Here is a 22,395-nt window from a genome sequence, read left to right as displayed (position 1 = left end):
CGGAGACTAGCTCCAGTCCTGGTCATGCAGCAGGGTGTCAGCTGCAATATATAGCCGACGCCCACTGGCGATGGTGCGGGCTCCGCTTCTGAGCCCGCACCATCATCGCGTACTATTACGTTGCTTTGCCTTAAGATTTTGGCGACAGCAATGTAATAGTACGTGACGTGTCGCCAAGGGGTTTAGGTAACTTCATTCAGGTTAGGTCAGATTTTCTCATCCTGGTACTAAGCAACTGAAATAAAATATTAGGGATCCCTGAAGGGGGAGTGAAAATTTTCCCTTATTTTTTTTTTGTGCCATGAGCTTCTATTTCCCAAAATGGCAGCAGGTTGTCTGCAATGTTGATCACTTTCATGTGGCAGAAGCAATCAAGATGTTCTGTGTAAGGTCTGATTGTCAGGTTGGCCCACACAATTGTGCTATCTAAGGCTATGGAAGAACTATTGTGCCGATGCACGTTAAACACCCTAGTTCCCAGCTACCAAATAGATAATGTTGAATTAATCTAAAATATAACTTATTAACTTAATCTAAGGCTACGGGCACTTTATTTTATTTTAGTTTTTTAAAGAATAGTTTTCCATGTACTCCATTCTGATCAATTTATAGTTGGTTATCTTGATTTGATCAGAATTCAAATTAGATGAGTGTTCAGGAGGAGGGGCTTGGGAGTGAGCCTATAGCGAGCTCGTGTGACGGAATAAGCTGTCAACGGCATCAAGCAGCTTGCAATGTATGGGAATACATGCAAGCTGCAAACATTTTTATAAAAGCAAATGCCAAAAGTGTTTTGTAACCCATTTCAAATAAATGCAATGTAAAAAAAAGTTATTTAAAGGTGTCTATAGCCTTTAAGCTTTAGTTTGAAGTCTCAGGATGCTGACTCTGTTAGTGATCAATGTTTTTTTCCTTTTTACAAGGTACTGCAACAGTCATCTGCAGGTACTGGGCTTTATCCCCAAAAAGGAAAGGAAGAAAAAGAATGATGCACTGGAGGAAGTAAAGGCTAGACATCAAATGGAAACCGTGGCCTTTAGTTTAACAGTGCCCACCTTGGCCTTGAAGATGCCCAATGGACTAGATGGTATGACGCTTTCCCCTCCTGGTGCCAGGCTTCCTCTCCACTACCTGGAAACCGATTTGGATGACTCCTTTATGCTTGAAGAGGAGGAAGAGGAGCTAAGGAAAGGCGCATCCATAAAGAAGAAACTACAGAGCAAGTTGGCCCAGAATCGACAGCGACAAAAAGAGACCGAGATTTTAAAAATTCATCAAGAGCACTTTAGCCCTCAACCTGCACCTTCTCAGCTGCAACCTCTGTCTCTTCAGAAGCAGCAGATGCTGGTGCCACCAACACCGACATCACTGAAATCCATTGGGCTGGCACAGAGCCTGGCTTGTACGTCGCCTCAACCTCAGAATACCAGCTTACCAGTACAGGGAGCGTCGCCCATAGCTCACACACTAGCACAAATAAAGAGTCTGTCTAATAAGAGACCTCTTCCTGCCCCATCATCCTCTGCAGATCCACCACGTTCAGACAGGATTCAGGTGACAGCCTCCGCCTTACCAACTTACTCCTCTTGTGTTAGCCAGCTGCAGAGACTAATGAAACTGTGCACACAAAAACGCCAACTAGATTCGGATTTATTTCCACATTTGGGTAAGTCCATAAAACCGATACATAGTTAATCGCTATGTAAATTGCTATTAAAGAATATCCGTAGACTTGAATAAAATGGGTTTATCTGTAAATGATAAACAATAAGAATAAAATTGAATGCAGATATTACAGTGAATGCGAGAGAGACTTGACACTTTGAAAATGGTAGGCAAGATGGTGCAGGTCAGAAAGGTAGAAGGAGGAGACTGTTTTAGTTTATTTCTAAAATTATTTTCCAAGAAATCCAATTAATGCAGCCCCAGGTGTGAAATGGCATGACTGCTGCCAAGCTGCTTTGCCCTTATCTGATGTTGGCACGTATCCATCGCAAACAGTTTGTCTCGCGTGCCAAACGACCACGGTCTTTACAGTGGGGTTTTGGGGTATCCTATTGCTAACCATCGGAGGAGCAAAGACAACTGCACAAATTGTTACACACTCAGGAACTAAGGAGCAATTATCAGAATGCTGCGAATGTGGCAAATGACTTGTGGACCAGAGTGGTACACAACAACCATCATTCAAAATAAAAGACCTCGGACTGCCATCCTGGTCCAGATATTAGTTTGTAAAAATTATGATGGTTGCTCCATTGTTCCTGGCATTCCTTTACTGTTCGTTCGGTTCTAAGGGTATGTTCACACGTCAGCGTCCGTTACGGCTGAAATTACGGGGCTGTTTTCAGGAGAAAACCGCTCCGTAATTTCAGCCGTCATGGCATGTTGAGGCGCTTTTTCGCTGCGTCAATTACGGACGTAAATGGAGCTGTTTTTCCATAGTCAATGGAAAACTGCTCCATTTAACGTCTGAAGAAGTGTCAGGCACTTTGACGCGGGCGTCTATTTATGCTCCGCCTTTTGACAGCGGGGCGTAAAAAAAATGAACGTCGGAACAGAACATCGTAAGATCCATTCAAATGAATGGGCAGATGTTTGCCGACGCTATCGAGCCGAATTTTCGGACGGAAATCGAGGCGGAAAACGCCCGAATTACGTCAGTAAATAAGCTGTGTGAACATACCCTAAGTCTTCACGCTTTGGGCCAAGAAAGCAAACCGGTATTTGTTAGTAGATCAAGATTACCTTTCCCAACTGGTATAGGATGCAACTAGAGGAGGTGCGCTAAACGTAACCCATTATCAAACCGAGGTAAGCCTGAATTTACACACAGCATTTACTAGCATTTTTGTTGACTTTTTGGCAGCCTTTTTTTCTTTGGCCCCTTTTTTTTTTTTTCTCTACCAAAAATGCTGCAGCCCAGTGTTACTCTGAAGTCTATAGTAAAATGCGAGAGGGCCTATATACACAATGTTTTGGTTTGTGGAATCGCACAGCATGCTCTAGGTATGGCTTTTTTTTTTTTTTCTTGGGCTTTTTTTAAAAGGACTGTAAGGGTGGCACAACTAGTGACCTATATGAACACCGTAACCAGGCTGCTGTGAGACATTGCATCCATAGTGGTATAACATAGCATCATCTAAGACCACTATAGACAATGTCCCTCTATCCTACAATGATTGGACCACACCGGTCACATGATAGGTGATTATGGGAGCAACATCTCTTCAGCCTACTCAACCCATGGCACTAATGGATATCGACGGCAGGGAACGGAAACAAAACACTTAGCAGTGTATTACAATTTATTTTTTGTTCACCGCCCTAAACTATAAAATCTGTAATCCCTGTGTCATTCATGCGGCTCTACGAAAAAACTAGAAAAAGGCCCTAGTAGTTGGCGGTTAAAAAAGTTTGAATATATAGAAAAATTGGCAGAAGCAATAGAAACCAACTACTTTCTACCTAGTAGAATAGTTAAATTGTAAAAGAGTAGGGACAAACAACATAGAATTTAAAACTACCATGTGTGCCGACCAGTAATAGTGTCAAAGTTCCTATGAAATACAAGAGATAAGCATAACCCAATGCAAATCATAAGCACTGAGTAAAAATGCTAGCCGTAGTCAATAGTATAGATCAGATATCACTACGTAAAGCTATGAACTATGGTCAATAGTTAATGGTCAGCTGTTAACATTGCTCTAAAATAGGATTAGTATAGCCCCCCCGACATGTTTCGCTGCAGATGCAGGGTCCTCAGGGGTTCTGGGGCATATAGTTTGGAAAAAACGGGTTTCTATTTTCTCTGGCAATTTTTCTATATATTCATGCGGCTCTGATACAGTTGATGGCTTATCTTCAGGGTAGGCCATCAATATCTGATCGGTGGGGGTCCCACTCCCGGCACCCCAACAGATCAGCTATTTTTTAAGGGGCCACGTTGTTGGCATGAGCACTGCTTCCCCTTCATTCCTTATCTGCTCGTACTGTATCGCTGACACACTTTTAGCGGTGGTTCACCGTATTACAGCCTTCTGCCATTCAAGTGAATAAGAGAAGGCTGTAATACTGTGACCGTAATGCAGTGGAAGCCGTGCTCGGAGTGCCGCAGCCCCTTCAAAATAGCTGATGGGCGCAGTTGCCAGGTGTCGTACCCCCACCGATTGGATCCTAAACATAGAACATCACATCAATTTATTTTGACTGGAAAACCCCTTTAACTAGTTGAAACTTTATTAGATAAATGTGCTAGTTAGTTTTTTTTTTTTTTTTACTTTGCCAGAAGCTAGTGACATCTTGTGGCTGCTTTCATAATTACACTGCTGCTTTGTGTCCTGTCAGGTTTAAACACTAAACTGTTAGGCCTCGATTACACAGTTTTTTTTGGCAGGCAGTCAAATTTTGACCTGCCTGCATATTTTTGCTGCAAAAAAAAAACTTTCTCTGCCTTCCATTGATTTCGATGGAAGGTCAGAGGCGGAACTGCGGCATGCTCGAACGAGCATGCCGCTTTTTTATTTTATCGGGTTTTTTTTTTTTTTTTTCTACTGCCGGCGGCTAGAAACCGCCATGGAAAGAGAACTCCTGCGGCCTCCCATTTGAAATAAATGGGAAGTGGATTTGGACGCTTTTTGCTGCTCATTCCAATGTGGTTTTGCATCAAAATCGGCGTAAAAACAACTGTGTGAACTGGGCTTTATTGTCAGGACAGTGTGGTAGTCTATAATTATAAGCTCAGAGTGATAACTATTGTTTGTATGCGAGTCTACATGATTTCAGTTATAACTTGAGTATATTTACCTACAAAAATAAAAATGCTGGAGGATGTAATTGGGCTGCACATTGTGGGAGCTTTCTATTCCACAACCCATCCTGCTGTGGACCACTAGCGGAACCAGTATGACTTTTATCTATTGGGCTGGCGGCCGTCAAACAATAAAGAAATAGACACGTTGAATCTCCTAGAAGTTGCTCATAGTAACCAGATTTCAGCTTTTATTTTTCCAGAGAAGGTTTGAAGATGAAAGCCGTGATCTGATTGATATGAGCCAGTGACGTTTTTTTCTTCGAACGGTTTCTATGTTGGTGGTCAATTTGAGCGATCCTGTGAGTTTCTGCAGCCAATTTCCTATGGGTTCTGATTCTTTTTCTCCAAAGGTCTTGACTGGTCAGAAGACAGTGGAGAGGAACAAGATGACTCTGATCGAGCATCTCCTTACCAAGTTGCATGGTCATTTCACGAGAGTGTCCAACATGACTGCAAAAAGTAAGTATTGTCTTTGTATGTGTTACATTCTGAAGGTTTATAGGGTTGAAAGCATCTTCACATAGATCAGACAGGGGCAAATCTTAGCCAGGCCTTGTTACCAGCCACAAAACCAGCAATGACCTTGTCGGGCTAGGTTCGGGTTGAAGAGCAATTGTTGTGTATTTAAAGGCAATCTCACCAGCTTTATACTGCACTATCTGAGAGCAGCATTAAGTGACAGAGACCCTAATTCCTGCGTTGGGTCACTCTGCAATAATTGGTAGTTTCTATAAAATCACAGTAAGGCTGGGTTCACACGTGGCGGAATTTCACTTGAATTCCGCTGCGGACACTCCGCAGCGTTAATCCGCAGCGGAGCCGTTTCTCCATTGACTTCCACTTAAATTTAGAAGTGTTAGTTTAGACGATGCATAAAATTCCGCTGCGGAGCATAGGCTGCGGAGCGGAATTTGGTGTCCGCAGCATGCTCTGTCTGTTGCGGAGCAGTGGCGGACTGGTTGCGGCCTCATGGCGGAATTTCTCCATTGACTTCAATGGAGATTCTAAATTCCGCAATGAAGTCCGCAGCTGTCATTCACATGTTATGTGTGCTGCGGATGCGTCTTGCTTTTTTGACATGACATTTCTTCATTCTGGCTGGACCTATGTATTTCTAGGTCTACAGCCAGACTGAGGAAGTCAATGGGGCTCCCGGAATTACGGGAGCGTTGCTAGGAGACGTCTGTAAATAGTCACTGTCCAGGGTGCTGAAAGAGTTAAGCGATCGGCAGTAACTGTTTCTGCACCCGGGACAGTGACTACCGATCCCAATATACAGCAACCTGTAAAAAAAATATAAGTTCATACTTACCGAGAACTCCCTGCTTCTGTCTCCAGTCCGGCTTCCCAGGATGACGTTTCAGTCTAAGTGACGGCTGCAGCCAATCACAGGCTGCAGCGGTCACATGGACTGCCGCTTCATCCAGGGAGGTCGGGCTGGATGCCGAAAGAGGGACGCGTCACCAAGACAACGGCCGGTAGGTATGAAATTCGTTTACTTTCACTAGGGAAAGTGCTGTCCCTTCTCTCTATCCTGCACTGATCGAGAGAAGGGAAGCACTTTTACCGCAGTCCGCAGCAGCTAGTCCGCATCAATTTACTGCACATTTTGGGCAGATCCGCAGCCGTAATCCGCAACCCGGATTAGGTGCAGCATTGATGCGGACAGTTGCGGAGGAAATCCGCCACGTGGGGGCATGCCCTAACTCCTTCAGAGTGAACCGAGTGATGTGTGACTTGTATTCATGGGCTGCAGTACCCTTCTCCCGCCACTGATTGACAACTTTCTCCTCTTACAGTATACTGTGCGTAGGAGAAAGTTGTCAATCATCAGTGGAAGGTTCAGCTCATGAATATCGGGGACTACTAGCACTGCAGAAGAAAAAACAAACTTCCTTCAAAAAAAATCAAGCAAACCTTTTCTACTGTATATTCCCCACTAGGGATTCACTTCTATTATCCAAAGTGGAGAGTGTCATTCATGAAAAGCTTCTCTCATTCTGGGGCCCCCAGCTCATCCAAGTATTACATTATTGGCCAATCATTTTAATAGCCGATACCAGCTGATTGCCACAGATCTGGCTTCAGAAACCGCTGGCGATCAACTTGTCCCATTGCAGTCTATTCTTGTGGGTTTTTTTTTTTTGTTTTTTTTAAATTGCGTGTTTTATTTGCTTTACTTTTCGGTTATAAAAAACACAAAGAACCCCCCCCCCCCCCCCCCCCCCAAAAAAAATAAAATAAAAAAAGAAACAAGGTAGTTTGCTGACATTTAGTTAGGTGCTAGACCTACGGTGTGATTGTGTTAAAATCTCCGCTACTGTGAATGTAGAGCACTGCATAATATTTGCCTTCCCATTTCAGGTATGACGCTGAGGTCGCGCACAGCAGGAGCTCCAGGGTTGCACAACTTTGCACTTATTTTCAACAAAAATACAAGCACCTCTGCCGCCTGGAGCGAGCAGAATCCTGTCAACGGAAATACCGCCACACATTCCGAAAAGCTTTGCAGAAAGCAGCCCTCAGAGAACCGGAGTCAGCAGGGAAACTAATTCAAGAATGGCGCAAAGCTACACGCATGAGGTCCAGGTAAGGAGTCACAAAGTACAAGGTAGTGTCCTTTTAACCCTTTAACGACCCAGCCATTTTTCGTTTTTATGTTTTAGGTTTTTCACTCCCCGCCTTACAAGAGCCATAATGCTTGTATTTTTTCGTCAATAGAGGGGTGCGAGGTGTTTGTTTTTGTTTTGTTTTTTTGTGGGAGGGGCTGTAGTTTATATCGGCACTATTTAAAGTGACATATGATGTACTGGGAAACGGAAAAAAAATTCTTTGGGTATAATTGGAAAAAAAATAATTCCTCCATGGCTTTTTGGGTTTTGTTTTTACGACTTTCACCGTGCGGTAAAAACGACAACTTAAATTTATTCTGCGTCTCAATACGATTATGGTGATACCAATTTTATTTTTTTAAATTGTTCTGTTTCACCACATTCTGAGAGCCATAACTTTTTTTTTTTTTTTCCGTCTATTGACCGGTGTGGGGGCTTATTTTTTGTGCGGGACGAGCTGTAGTTTTTAACGGTAGCATTTCTTTTAGTACATCAGATTTTATATATTTATTATTTATATTTATTATATATATATATAAAAAATTAATTGATTATTTTTTTACGCCATTCACCGTGCCACAAGTAATGGTATATTGTAATAGTTCGGACTTTTACGGACCCAGCAATACCAATTTTGTTTGTTTTTATTTCTATTGTTTACATTGCACTTGGGGGGAGTTTTTTTCGAATTTAAATATTATTATTATTTTTTCACATTTTATTAGTCCCCATAGGGGACTTGAACCAGCGATCGTTAGATCGCTGGTACAGTACACTGCAGCCCTAATGTATGGCAGTATATTGTCATTTTCACATGGCTCTGCTAAGCCGTGCCGGAGGCATGGCTTAGCAGAGGTAGACAGAAGGCAGACCTGGGGCCTTTATTAGGCCTCCGGGCTGCCATAACCACCATCGGTGCCCCCCCCCCATCACGCTTTTGGCGCCGTTGGGCTATCTGAGGGGGCCGCCCCTCCTAACGGTTTAAATGCCGCGGTCGCTATTGGCCGCGGCATTTTAACTAGTTAAACGGCTAGGAACACCGTGATCGCTATTCACGGGCCGTTAGAGCAGCGTGTCAGCTGTAATACACAGTTGACAGCTGCGGTGTATGGAGCGGGCTCAGCGTGTGAGCCTGCGCCAAACATCACCCCCGGTCCATGACGTTCATTTTCGTCATGAGTCGTTAACAGGTTAAAAAAATAATTAATAAAAAATAAATAAATAAGCCATATAGAAGAAATAAAACTTTTTATTTGTATTTAAGGGCCTCTTTACATCAGTGTTGTCTTTCCGTCGACTGCGCTATTGATTTCCGTAAAATAAAAACGGAACCCTTTCACAACGGTTACAAACGGAAACCATTAGCAAAGTATCTGTCACCATTGAGATCAATGATGATGCAAACGGAAGCTCAGGTTTCCGTTTGCCTTTCCATTGAGGGAAAGCTCAGCCAGAACCCCTCAACGGAAAGCAGCGCTGATGTGAACAGGCCCTAAGAGTGCCAAACAGGTTGGCTATTCACAACTCTGGATGTGTGACAAGTCCTGTTGAAGTTGTAATCTAGTCTTATTAGTTGTCACTCAGCTTTCCCAGAGGCAGATAAAGCTACGAAAACCGCTGAGTATAATTAACAATTTGATGGGAGTTCACCTCTATTTACTGGTGAGGTTTTATTTTAATTGCTTTTTGTTTTTTTGCAAGTGCTTCTAGATGTGAAATGAACATATTTTTTTTTTGCTTGCAGAACTATTCAACCAGAGCTCAGAGGAACGGAAGCTGCGCTTTGCAGTGCGACCGTGAGGAGTGTGTCTTGCACAAACCGATCCCTCCCGTACACAAGACATTGTTTTCAGCGTATCCTTTGCCACAGCAGATGTTACATTGGCTCTTCGGGCTTAGGCTGGGTTCACACGACCTATTTTCAGGCGTAAACGAGGCGTATTATGCCTCGATTTACGCCTGAAAATACGGCTCCAATACGTCGGCAAACATCTGCCCATTCATTTGAATGGGTTTGCCGACGTACTGTGCCGACGACCTGTAATTTACGCGTCGTCGTTTGACGGCTGTCAAAAGACGACGCGTAAAATTACAGCCTCGTCAAAAGAAGTGCAGGACACTTCTTGGGACGTTTTTGGAGCCGTTTTCTCATAGACTCTATTGAAAACAGCTCTGAAAACGGCCCGAAAAACGCCGCGAAAAACGTGAGTTGCTCAAAAAACATCTGAAAATCAGGTGCTGTTTCTTCGGACAAGAATAGCAGTACCCACAGTTATTTAAGATGGAGCAAACCTAAATAATATACATAAGAAACACTGACCAATCAATACCTGTCCTAGACTGGGAGTAGCTGCTCTGGTTGTGACTGATCTGTAGCCATAGTCAAGCAGACTGCCTATGGCAAGAAGTAACTAAAACAAGGGTCAATGGAAATTTTTTATTTTTTTTCGAGATCTCGTGCTGTGGCCCCATTTCACAAATGAACAGCGCAAACTAAGGTCAAATAATTATTTCTTCTTCTCCTTCTTCTCCTTCTTCTCCTTCTTCTTCTCCTCCTTCTTCTCCTTCTCCTTCTTCTCCTTCTTCTTCTCCTTCTTCTCCTTCTTCTTCTCCTTCTTCTTCTTCTCCTTCTTCTCCCAAAATTGCAGCATTGCATGTGGTAAAGCAACCACATTGCTTTATGCTGCAAAATTGGGTAAAAATCCCTCGCTCTAGTGAGCTCTCAGAATCCCCCCCTCCTTTATCCTGGCTAGTGCCGGGAGAAACGAGGGGTTTGAACGGTCTAACCTCCTACACTGTGTGTCGCCATTTTTTGAGCTAACACACAGTGTAGAAGGTTTACATACACTAGTAAAACACACTGAAACACGCACATACATAGAAATCACTTACCTGCTCCAGTCGCCGCCGCTCCCTCTGGTCCGTCCGCTCCGTCTGCTGCCGCTGCTCCATGTGCACAAGTCCGGAAGCTGCGACTGGAAGTAGTAATCTTACTGCCCGGCCGCGACTTCCGGTCCACAGGAAAATGGCGCCGGACGGCGCGCATTTCAAATCGGACTGTGTGGGAGCGGCGCATGCACCGTTCCCACACACACGGCGTACACCAAAGTGGATGGAACGGGCCCCGTTCGCAGTCCCTATGGGACTGGAGCTGCCGTATTCCATGTCTGTATGTGTCGTTAATCGACACATACAGAAATGGAAAAAAAAATGGCAGCCCCCATAGGGAAGAAAAAGTGTAAAAATAGAAAAAAGTAACACACAAACACACAAATAAATACAAACGTTTTTAATAAAACCCTAACATAAAACTGATATTAAAAAAAAAATTTTGGTGACACTGTTCCTTTAACATTTGACACAGGTCTACTTTGTTTGCATAGTTTTTGAATGTCCTTTTTGTTTTTCTAGGACGTTACAAGTCTTAAAACTTTAGCAGCAATTTCTCACATTTTCAGGAAAATTTCAAAAGGCTATATTTTCATGGACCAGTTCAGTTCTGAAGGGGTTTTGAGGGCCTTATATATTCGAAATCACCCATAAATCATCCCATTTTAAAAACGACACCCCCTCAAAGTATTCAAAACAGCATTTAGAAAGTTTCTTAACCTTTTAGGCGTTTCACAAGAATTGAAGCAAGTAGAAGTGAAATTTACAAATCTCATATATATTTTTATTTTATTTATTTATTTTTCCTCTGTAACCCACGAGGTTTTACAATAGAAACACAACTTAATATTTCCCAGGTTCTGCAGTTTTTAGAAATATCCCACATGTTGGCCTAGTGTGCTAATGGACTGAATCATAGGCCTCAGAAGCAGTGGATTTTGAAGCCTTCTTTTTATTAGATTATATCTTCGGCACCATGTCCGGTTTGAAGAGGTCTTGTGATGTCAAAACAAAAGAAACTCTCCAAAAAAGATCCTATTTTGGAAACTATACCCCACAAGGATTTAATCTAGGGATGTAGTGAACATTTTGAACCCACAGGTGTTTCATAGATTTTCTTATAATTTGGATGTGAACATTTTAAAAAAATTTTTTTTTTTTTTATGACATTTTTTTCCATTAAGATGTCGTTTTTAGCTAAAAAAAAATAAAAAGAATTTCCACAAGGAATAAAGAAGAAAAAGCCCCCCAACATTTGTAAAGCAACTTCTCCAGAGCATGTGTATATACCCCAAATGTGGTCATAATGTGCTGTTGGGGCACACGGCAAGGCTTAGAAGGGAAGGAGCGCAATTTGGCTTTTGGAGCGCAGATCTTGCTGGGTTGGTTTCTCTGCACCTTGTCGCATTTGCAAAGCCCCTGAGGTACCAGTACAATGGAAACTACCCAAAAGTGACTCTATTTAGGAAACTACACCCCCTGAGGAATTAATCTAGGGGTCTAGTGAGCATTTTGACCCCACAGGTGTTTCATGGTTTTTATTAGAATTGGGCAGTGAAAATATAAAAAAAAATACATTTTATTCAATAAAATGTATCTTTAGCTCAATTTTTTCATTTTCTCAATAAATAAAGGAAAAAAAGAACCCCAACATTTGTAAAGCAACTTCTCCAGAGTACGGAAATACCTCATATATTGTCATAAACTGCTGTTTAAGCAGACAGCGGAGCTTAGAAGGGAAGGCGCGCTATTTGGCTTTTGGAGCGCAGATTTTGATGTATTGGTTTCTTGGCACCATGTCGCTTTTGCAAAGCTCCTGCGGGACCAAAACAGTGGAAACTCCAGAAGTGGCTCTATTTTGGAAACTGCACACCTTGAGGAATTCATCTAGGGGGTGTAGTGAGCATGTTAACCCCGTAGGTGTTTTCCAGAAATTAGTGTGCACTGGATGTTGCCGAGTGAAAATGGGAATTTTTCCATAGATATGCCAATATGTGGTTTCCAGCTTGTGCCACCATGAGAAGACCACTCTTTAATTATTATGTGTTTCCCGGTTTTAGAAACACCCTACTTGTGGCCCTAATCTTGTGCCTGGACGATCAACAGGGCTCAGGAGTGAAAGAGTGGCATGCGAAATTGAGGCCTAATTTGGCGACTTACAAAGTATTAGTTCACAATTGCAGGGCCCTGATGTGAAATAATAAAAGAAACCCCTGAGAATTGACACCATTTTGGAAACTACACCCCTCAAGGCATTTATTAAGGGGTGTAGTGATCATTTTCACCCCACAGGTCTTTTCAATAAATGATTGCACTGCGGATGGTCCAAGTAAAAACCGCAATTTTTCCTTAGATATGCCATTTCAGTGGCAAATATGTCGTGCCCAGCTTGTGCCACTGAAGACACACACCCCAAAAATTAAGTGTTCTCCTGGGTATGGCAATGCCATATATCTGGAAGTAAATTGCTGTTTGGCCACACTAGGGTTCAGATGGGAGGGAACGCCATTTGGCTTTTGAAGCATGGATTTTGCTTGTTAGTAGTTTTGTTTGGAGTTTTACTGGTATTTTAGTTTATAATGTGGGGCATATGTAAGCTGGGCAGAGTACATCAGGGGCATAGGCAGGTGGTATAATAATCGGGTAAAATCTATAGATGTGTGTTACACTGAAGCAATCCTTTCTCCACAGGCAAGTGTCGCACTGATGATTGTCCTTTCTTATCCTCCTTTTGGTCCACAATCCGCACCTTTTGCAGTTTGGGGAATTTTGTTGGGAAGTGTTGTCACTCGAAACAGAAGAAATGCTCCCCTCGGACCTGCACAACTGCATATTTTCTTTCCTGACTGGTATGAGGGCTGTTTTTTTTGCGGGATATGCTGTAGTTATTATTGGTACCATTTTGAGGTACATGTGAATTTTTTATAACTTTTTATGTTTTGTGTTTTTTTTTGGGAGACAAGGTGACAAAAAAACAGCATTTCTGATAGTTTTGTTTTTTTACATAGCCTTCACCATGTGTTATAAATGACATGTTAACTTTATTCAGCGGGTCAGTACGATTCTGGCGATACCTAATTTATAGCACTTTTTTTTTAATGTTTTACAACTTGCACAATAAAATTACTTTTGTAAAATAGAATGTATTTTTTTCTGTCGCCATGTTGTAAGAGCCATAACTGTTTTCATTTTTTTTGTCGACTGAGCTGTATTAGGGCTTGTTTTTTGCGAGACAAGCTATGGTTTTTATAGGTACCATTTTTGGATACATGCGGCTTTTTGATTACTTTTTATTTACATTTTTGGAAGACAAAGTGACCAAAAAAACAACAATTCTGGCAGTATTTTAGTTTTTTACGGCGTTCACTGCGCGGGACAAATAACATAATATTTTTATAGTTCAGGTTATTACGAACGTGGCAATTACCAAATATGTATGGTTTTAATTTTATGAATTGTTTTTAATCAAATGACTTGATAAGGGAAAAAGGGCGATTGTGGTTTTATTTTATTTTTTCCAACTTTTATTTAAACTTTTTATTTTTTATTTTTAATTTTTTTAGTCCCACTAGGGGACTTGAATGTCCAACTGTTTGCTGTTCTAATACGTTCCACTACCTATGTAGTGCGATGTATTAGAACTGTCAGTTGTTCACTGAGAGCAAGCCGATCAGGCTCAACCTCTGTGCTGGGCCTAATCCTGCTTCTGTAATGGCAGACAGGAGGCCATTGCTAGGCCTCCTGTTGCCATAGTAGAAGTCGGCAGCCTTGCCATCGCATGGCAGGGCTGCCGATTTTGCTACAAACCACTAAGATGCAGCGATCGTTTTCGATCGCTGTATCTAAGGGGTTAATGGCAGGAATCAGAGCTAGCTCCGGTTCCTGCTGTTACAGCGGGGTGTCCGCTGTAACATACAATGGACACCTACTGCTAATGACGCCGGCTCAGCTTCTGAGCCGGCGTCATCTTTTCGATGGTATCGGAAGCATTTTAGGCCCCGCCTCCGAGCGGGGCATGAGAGGCTTCCGTTGCTAGCAGACCACGTTGCTGGGGTGCCGGTGGCTAAAAAACCCTCACATGCTGCAATCTTTATTGAACGCAGCATCTGAGGGGGTTAATCGGCCGGATCGGAGGCTAGCTCTGGTCCTGGCCGTTACATCAGGGTGCCAGCTGTAACATACAGCTGGCACCCGGCGGTGATGGTGTGGACTCAGGAGCGATCACCGCAATGTAATGGTACTGCGCTTCGCGGGAAGCCCTGCCCGACAGCGCCGTGTATATATACGGCGGATATTGGGAAGGGGTTAAAGATGTACGAATAATCTATCAAAATGGAGAAGTCCTGTTTTTATCTTGAGTTTCCCTTTATATCAATGCATTTGTATTCCTAACTGGCATTGTGGCTAGACTAGGCTTTTTATTTTAGTGCATTCCCTGTTTGGGTCCTAGTCCTGCCTAGACATACTACTACCACCCCGATACTTCCCATTTTAAATCTGGCTTCCAAGTGGAATGTTTATCACATGTATTTAATATTTTCTGATAATCTTTATGCTTTGATTACTGTTTAATTGACAACTTTTCCTTAATGAAAGGATAGATGTTTTGTCAAACACTTCTCAGCAGCTTTTCACCAGCTGCACAGCAAAATTTGCAGATGGGCAACAGTGCTCTATACCGGTTTTTGACGTTACTCATCAAACGCCTCTATGCGAAGAACATGCCAAGAAAATGGTAAGTAGAGACAAGGTGCCCCTCTATTAGTACCAACCGAGCCATTTTTACATTTCTTGGAAGAGGGGTAGTAAAGAAATCTCTTAAGATTAGTCTGTCAGGCTTCTGGATTCATCAATGTGCCTTTTTACAGCTGTCAGTTGCTATAAAGATGTTTTGAGGAATATATGGCACTTCTTAGGCTGGATTCACACGAGCACATTACGTCCGTAATGGACGGAACATATTTCGGCCGCAAGTCCCGGACCGACACACTGCAGGGAGCCGGGCTCCTAGCATCATAGTTATGTACGACGCTAGGAGTCCCTGCCTCGCTGCGGGACAACTGTCCCGTACTGTAATCATGTTTTCAGTATGGGACAGTAGTTCCACGGAGAGGCAAGGACTCCTAGCGTCGTACATAACTATGATGCTAGGAGCCCGGCTCCCTGCAGTGTGTCGGTCTGGGACTTGCGGCCGAAATACGTTCCGTCCATTACGGACGTAACATGCTCGTGTGAATCCAGCCTTAAAGATACATTATATATTTGGCTGTGGCTCCCAATCCTCTCCATGAGATTCACTTGTGGTCTATTGTATATGATTTCTTGTTTTCCTTTTGATTCTCTCTTGCCTCATATTGCAATTCGTACTAATATATATATATATATATATATATATATATATATATATATATATTCTTTTATATGGGTTACAAGAGATCAGTCAACACCCCTTGCTCGTTTACAATCCTCTGGCTGTAAGGCTGGGTTCACACGACCTATTTTCAGACGTAAACGAGGCGTATTATGCCTCGTTTTACGTCTGAAAATAGGGCTACAATACGTCGGCAAACATCTGCCCATTCATTTGAATGGGTTTGCTGACGTACTGTGCCAACCACCGGTCATTTACGCGTCGTCGTTTGACAGCTGTCAAACGACGACGTGTAAAGTGACTGCCTCGGCAAAGAAGTGCAGGACACTTCTTTGCAACGTAATTTGAGCCGTTCTTCATTGAAGTCAATGAAGAGCAGCTCAAGATTACAAACGTCAAAGACGCCTCGCATAATACGAGGAGCAGCATTTACGTCTGAAACGACGCAGCTGCTTTCTCCTGAAAACTGTCTGTCTTTTCAGACGTAAAAGCCTCTCATCGTGTGCACATACCCTAAGAGAACTGGCTGCAGCAGGAGCCTTCCTCCTTTCCCCTGTCTGCAGTAAGCCACACCTCTATTTTCGAACCCCTGCCCCCTTCCAGTCAGAAATGGAACCAATTAGCGGAAAATTGACCTGTCTCTGCAGGATTTCTACTGTTTCAGGAATATGCAGAAAATCCCACAGACGGACCAACAGTGTGTGGGCATGTTTTAGCTCTGTTTTACGTTTTATCATTCATTTCTAGGTTTAGTGTGCCTTTTAACTTGATGCCTTCTAGCAAAGGGCAGCAATTTTAGGGTTCTTGAACGAACTGTATGCCAAGTAAAGGCAGCGCTAGATTGTCATTTGTTTTGTAATCGACTTTTATTAAAAAAAAAAAAAATTACAAAAAAATTAACTTTCACTTCTGCAGCTACTATGTATCACAGTGCATGGAACCTGCAGAAACGGATGAGTCAGCACTTCTTTACGCTTAGGTCCGGTTCACACGGAGTCTTAGCCGCTTACAGGAAAAAAAGCGGCATGTCCTGTCTTGCCACGGTTCTGCCACTGACCTATTGAAATCAATAGGAGGTAGAAAAAACCTGTGGCGCTAGTTTCAGAGCGTTTTTCACTGCATTTTTTGCCCGCGGTCCTTGCGTTCTCTTCAGTGGCCGCGGGTGAAAACCGTGGCAAAAAAGCGCAGGCAGGTTAAAATCTGCCTCCAAATTCCTGAATGAATTCGGAGGCAGATTTTTTTTCTGCCTGCAAAAAACTGTGTGAACAGAGCCTTAGTGTTACACCTCCTAGTAAAGTTTAGGTAAGATCTATTTAATTTCACCTAATGTCTATGTAGGTATGAAGAATGGATTAGGTAATATAGAGCATTTCTTTGTAACATTCTGACGTTCTGAACATTTTTTTATTTATTTTTTCTGTGGCATTATCAGGATAATTTTCTGCGAGGGGACAATTCACGCAAAGTTCAGCACCAGCAACAGAGGAAGCCCAGGAAAAAGACCAAGCCTCCTGCTCTTACCAAAAAACATAAGAAAAAGAGAAGACGGGGCCCCAGAAGGCCTCAAAAACCCATTCCACCTGCAGTGCCCCAAGGCAATCTCTGTATGCCCAGCAGCCTCTCACTGCCAGTGGAGGTCACTAGTATAAGGTCCGTGTTTGGATTTTAGAAGCAAAGCTTTACATATACTCCTTTTCCTTCTAATGTCTCCATTGGCAGTAACCTGAGCCAACTGGAAGTGACAACACATGTTAAATTCTGACTACCTTGTTTTAGCATACAGCATTCGATTATCCGGCTGCTTTTTTGTATGGTTATAAACTGGCCCTGTGGGTGGTTATATTGGCGATACACACTCCCTTCCTGTATTCTATGTATAGACAGTACATCAGGGTGCGTGCTTTATGGCTGCTGCAAAAGTGACAGAGAAATGTCCTAGGTACAGTTTCCAGGAAGTGGTTGAGTATAGCCTCTCCCCTAGAGACCAGACCGTTCAGTCAAAAATAGGACCGGTCCTACTCCTATCCATTTTTGACGGAGCAGTCGGCCTTTTCATTGATTTGGTCTGTGAAACAACGGGCTGCACACGGAAGCCGTCCGTGTTTCACGGAACAGTCATTAGCGGCCGTATAACGGCCGATGGAAGTGTGCATGAGGCCTTAATGTAAACCTCACTTTTGCACAATGTATTTACATTTCATGGTTTAAATTTACATAACCTGTTGAATCTACTGGCAAATACTTTTGTTTTACCTCTCTTAGGCCCAGTTCACACGAGTTGTTTTTTTTTACACGGAAACCGCATCGGAAAATGCGCCAAAAAACATCAGAATATTCCTCCCATTTATTTCAATGGGAGGCGGAGGCGTTTTTTTTTTTTTCCCCACGAGTGGGGGGAAAAAACGCTCGTGGGAAAAAAGCGACATGCCCTATATTCGGGCGTTTACGTCTCTGACCTCCCGTTGACATCAATGGGAGGCAGAGAAAGCGTATTTCGCTGCTTTTTTGCCCGTGGCGCTCAATGGCTGTGAGCGAAAAACGCGGCAAACGGCGTGCAGGCAAATCAAAATCTGACTAAAAATTCCAAACAGAATTTTGAGGCAGAGTTTTTTGCCTCGGAAACCGCGGCTAAAAATGGATGAAATTGATTTCAATGGGAGGTGGAGGCATTTGTTTTTTTGCTCGCGGTAAAACGCTTGTGGGAAAAAAGCGACACGCCCTATCTTGAGGCGTTTTCCGCCTCGAAAACCCCATTGAAATCAATGGGAGACGCGTTTTTTGTCAAAAAACGCTTGCGGTTATTCCATCTTTCTGTTGAAGAGATGGCTACAAAAAAATAATCTCAAAACGCGGCAAAAAACGTGTGGTGGAATACCACTTCAAAAAAACCGGAGCTGATTTTTCCAGGCAGAGTTTTCGGCCTGCAAAAAACTCCATGTGAATAGGGCCTTACCAGATAGTGCAGTTGGCTGTTCTAGTCAAGCTGGCCATAGACCGAAGATCTGTTTGCTGACCGCTGATAAGCCATACATATTTACTGCCATAATAGAAGTGGATAAACTACCGCCAGTTAATTTTAGGCAATGCTAATCTAGACCTTTCTAGATCATCTCTTGCATTATTTCTATGCTGTGATGTAATTATTTGCCTTTTCTGTCTTCTGTGAAATCACTTTGGGCATTATGCCTGTACTGTGACGTAATTGCATGATATGAGCTGCAGTTTTACTGAGTGAATTATTCCTGTTTGACTATGTCACTATGTGCATTATGACATTACTGTGTGCATTTTGCCTAAGAATTAGGAAGAGACATTACATATTGGGGAGCAAAGTAAGGTTTTCATGCTCTGAACGCCATCTATTCTGAAAGTGGTTATAGTGGTGTCGGGCCCTATTTAAAAAAATTTCTTTGAGGTCCCATGATTAATTGTTGCGCTTCTGTCTATGAAATTGGACATAAACGGCATAGAGATTTCTGGAAGCAACCAGCAGAATTGTTAATTTCGTGTTGTCACTCAAAAGTAGATTTTAAAATATGAAGTTTGGTTAAAAAGCAGTGTTCTTTTACATTTTCAATACTACATTTGAAACCATCTGTTGTAAACCATCTGTACTTTTGCTTGTATACAGGAGTCCATCCACACCAGACCTGAGCACAGAAGAGCTGCCTGATGACATCACTAGTGAGATTACAGACATTCCCCATGATTTGGAGCTGAATCAGGAAGACTTCTCGGATGTTCTCCCACGTTTGCCTGATGACCTGCAAGACTTTGATTTTTTTGAAGGTATTGTGACGTTTTGTCACTCTTAGGCTGGGTTCACACAGTTTTTGTTTTTTTTTAAGGCGGAAAATCTGCCTCAAAATTCAGTTTGGGATTTTGAGGCATATTTTCCTCTGCCTGCACGCCGATTTTCGCTGTGTTTTTCGCCAAATACGCTTTCTCTGCCTCCCATTGATGTCAATGGGAGGTCAGAGGCATAAACGCCCGAATATAGGGCATGTCCGTTTTTCCCGTGAGCCGGTGTTTCCGCTCGCGGGAAAAAAAAACTCCTCCGCCTCCCATTTTTGCTGCGTGGTTTCTGCGTCAAACTCCATGTTAACTCCCCCTTAACTTGCAGAATTATGAGGGGGAAAAAAAAAAGAGACCAATCCCAGCCGGATGGAATTTGTCTTTTTTACAAGTTTTCAATAGTTTTATTTTTTTTATTTATTCCTTTTTGTTATGCTTTTCTATTAAGTGCCATCGTTTTAAAAAATATAGGGATCTCACATCATAATAATAGTGCTTGCACTCCTATTTATGTAGACATGCGAGATCTTGATATTTTTTGGAAGTTTATGGTGGTCTAACATTTTGTCATTCGCATAGTAATTGTGTTAAAGTACACTATACATTTAAAGGGGGAAGCAGAAATCGTTTTAAAGGTAACCTTTGCATGATGTGGCATTATTATTTATTTATTTAAATTTTTTTCTTTTTAAAGGTAAGAATGGAGAACTTCTACCTACTACTGAAGAGGCAGAGGAACTGGAGAGGGCTCTCCAAGCTGTTACATCTCTGGAATGTTTAAGTTCCATTGCGGTGCTGGCCCAAGCTGATAGTGTTAATAGTCATGACCTCTCAGAACGCGGCTTAACGTCGTTCTCTTCAGGTGTTGGAAGTTCGGAAATCCAGCAGTTGGGCAGAGAAGATCACACCGATCTTGGAGAGCTACTGAATGGGCGAATGGTCCATGAAAACTTTACCAGTCTGGAATTGGATGACAATCTCCTGGGTCGTGCTACCTTATCTAGCTCTTCTGCACCTCTGAGTAGGCATGTTCAGAGGCAGTATTCATCCTCTGCCAATGTTGGCCTTACTTCTACCACTCTAATAAGCCACAGCTCTCTTGAAGAGAGGCATTTCACGGGTTCATACCATGGACTACAAGAAAGCAGCCATGCATCCCAGAGGCCTCTCCCAGGAGAGATATTGAGCAAAGGAGAAGATCTAATCGCCTCACAACAGCAATATAGCAGTGACCATTCACATTCATCCCCCCATGGAAGCCATTATGATAGTGAGCATGTGCCATCACCGTATAGCGACCAAATGACATCCCCACATGCCACCTCCTTCTCTGGTGATGGTTTAACAGTAACTTTTTCCTCAGACGTGCCCATTATTACTCAGCACTTGCTCACCACCCAGCTGGATGTACCTCTAAGTGGGGTGGTCAATCCCCGAACACACTGGGGAAACCTTCCTGTGAACCTTAGTGATCCATCAACATTTAGCACCTTCATCAGTTCTGATGGGCACCTACTCTCGACGTCTTTGTCCACCCCTCAAGCTGCCTCTCATTCAGAGGTTACACAACCTACTTTCTCCACTGTGACCCCTAATAGCTCCAACATGCTTCCGGGGTTACCGCAGACAAGTTTCAGCGGCCTAAGCCCCCCTCCCACGGAACTCATGGATTCCACATCACCCAAACAGCAGCTCCCTCAGTTCATAGCAGCGTTTGGTCATCAGTTATCTTCTCATAGTGGCATCCCCAAAGACCTGCAACCCAGCCATAGCTCAATTGCTCCCCCTGCAGGATTTACTGTAACAGGAGCCACGGCTACTAATACCAACAACTCCACCTCTTTTACGAATCCGAATTGAGATCTTTTCGTGTTTCATGGACCGGCTGGATGGGAAGTGACTGCCGCTTTCTGCTTCTTGCTCTTACCACATTTTCCCTGGGATGTTCCTTTCTCATTTTGAAGAAGGATTTTGCTCGCTCGCCACAAAGTCCTCTTTGTGCTTTAATAGCACCGGTGCTCCTATTCTTGTTTGTCTGCTTTACTGTTTTTATTCCCTGAGGAGTGATATTGGGTTCCTACATTAAGTTCTGATACCAGGTTAAATTCCTTATTCTTTTACTACCTGATACTCCTAGTCCCTTTTGAAGTAATGGGCAGATGGGGAGGGTTGTAGGCCACTTGGCTAAGCCACTAAGAAGAATCGGTATGACACTCTTATTTAATGCAGTATGAACCCAATGCTCTTTTCATGACAAATTAAGCTATTCTGATCTTGGTTCCTTTGTGTTTTGAGTGTGTGTATTTGTACGTTTTTATTAAAGTCTGGAGACGTCTTGCAGACCTGGGTTGCATCCGCATGAAATTTGCTTCCGGTAGCTCCATTCCATGTTCTCTGTTGGCCTTACACGTTGTGTGGACCGTGATGTGGAATAAAAGTATATTGTATGAACGATCGATCTGGTTGACAAGAGCTGCATATTATGTACTGTTTGGTTCCGTTATGAACTGTTTGGTATAAACTGAAACCTGGAAAGATTTTAGTTTTCGTTCCACCACGTGATGATATTTGGCGCGTGTGCTGCTTTAAGAATTTTGCACATCAGCCCTCGTATAATTTTGTAGTAAATGAGATGAGGATGCTACGGATTCCGTTGATGGGAAAACTAACTAAAATGATTAAACTTGGCTTTTGAATTCTGCTTTTTTAGGTGGAATTCCTGCATGGGGGGGGGGGGGGGGGAGGAGGGTGGTACAATCGCAGATTAATAGTGTCTATGGTTGAATGTATTGATTGTCCAATGGTAGATGTGATTAAGCCTATTCTCCCGTAGGTTGCAGACGTTGGTGGTTGCTTTGTGTCTGTATATTGGATACCTTTTAAATCGATTTCTTATTTAAGAGCCAGTGTTCCCT

At 42.8% G+C, this 22,395-nt stretch overlaps 1 protein-coding gene across 1 annotated transcript in view; it reads left to right on the top strand.

Annotated features, from left to right (window-relative positions):
* Positions 1-22,184, top strand: part of INO80D (INO80 complex subunit D) — a 38,528-nt gene extending 16,344 nt beyond the window's left edge. The window contains exons 4-11 of the mRNA XM_075829843.1: positions 924-1,666; positions 5,164-5,272; positions 7,178-7,402; positions 9,170-9,279; positions 14,916-15,049; positions 17,118-17,335; positions 19,317-19,474; positions 20,175-22,184. Coding sequence (XP_075685958.1) covers positions 924-1,666; positions 5,164-5,272; positions 7,178-7,402; positions 9,170-9,279; positions 14,916-15,049; positions 17,118-17,335; positions 19,317-19,474; positions 20,175-21,340 — 2,863 coding nt within the window. The 3' untranslated portion in view covers positions 21,341-22,184. The remainder of the gene's footprint in view (positions 1-923; positions 1,667-5,163; positions 5,273-7,177; positions 7,403-9,169; positions 9,280-14,915; positions 15,050-17,117; positions 17,336-19,316; positions 19,475-20,174) is intronic.
* Positions 22,185-22,395: the final 211 nt, after the last annotated feature.

Source organism: Rhinoderma darwinii, chromosome 6 (assembly GCF_050947455.1).
Source record: "Rhinoderma darwinii isolate aRhiDar2 chromosome 6, aRhiDar2.hap1, whole genome shotgun sequence".
In the NCBI taxonomy this organism is placed as follows: Eukaryota; Metazoa; Chordata; class Amphibia; order Anura; family Rhinodermatidae; genus Rhinoderma; species Rhinoderma darwinii.
The sequence above is the reverse complement of the archived record's forward strand: the minus strand, read 5'-3'. Positions and strand labels throughout refer to the sequence as shown.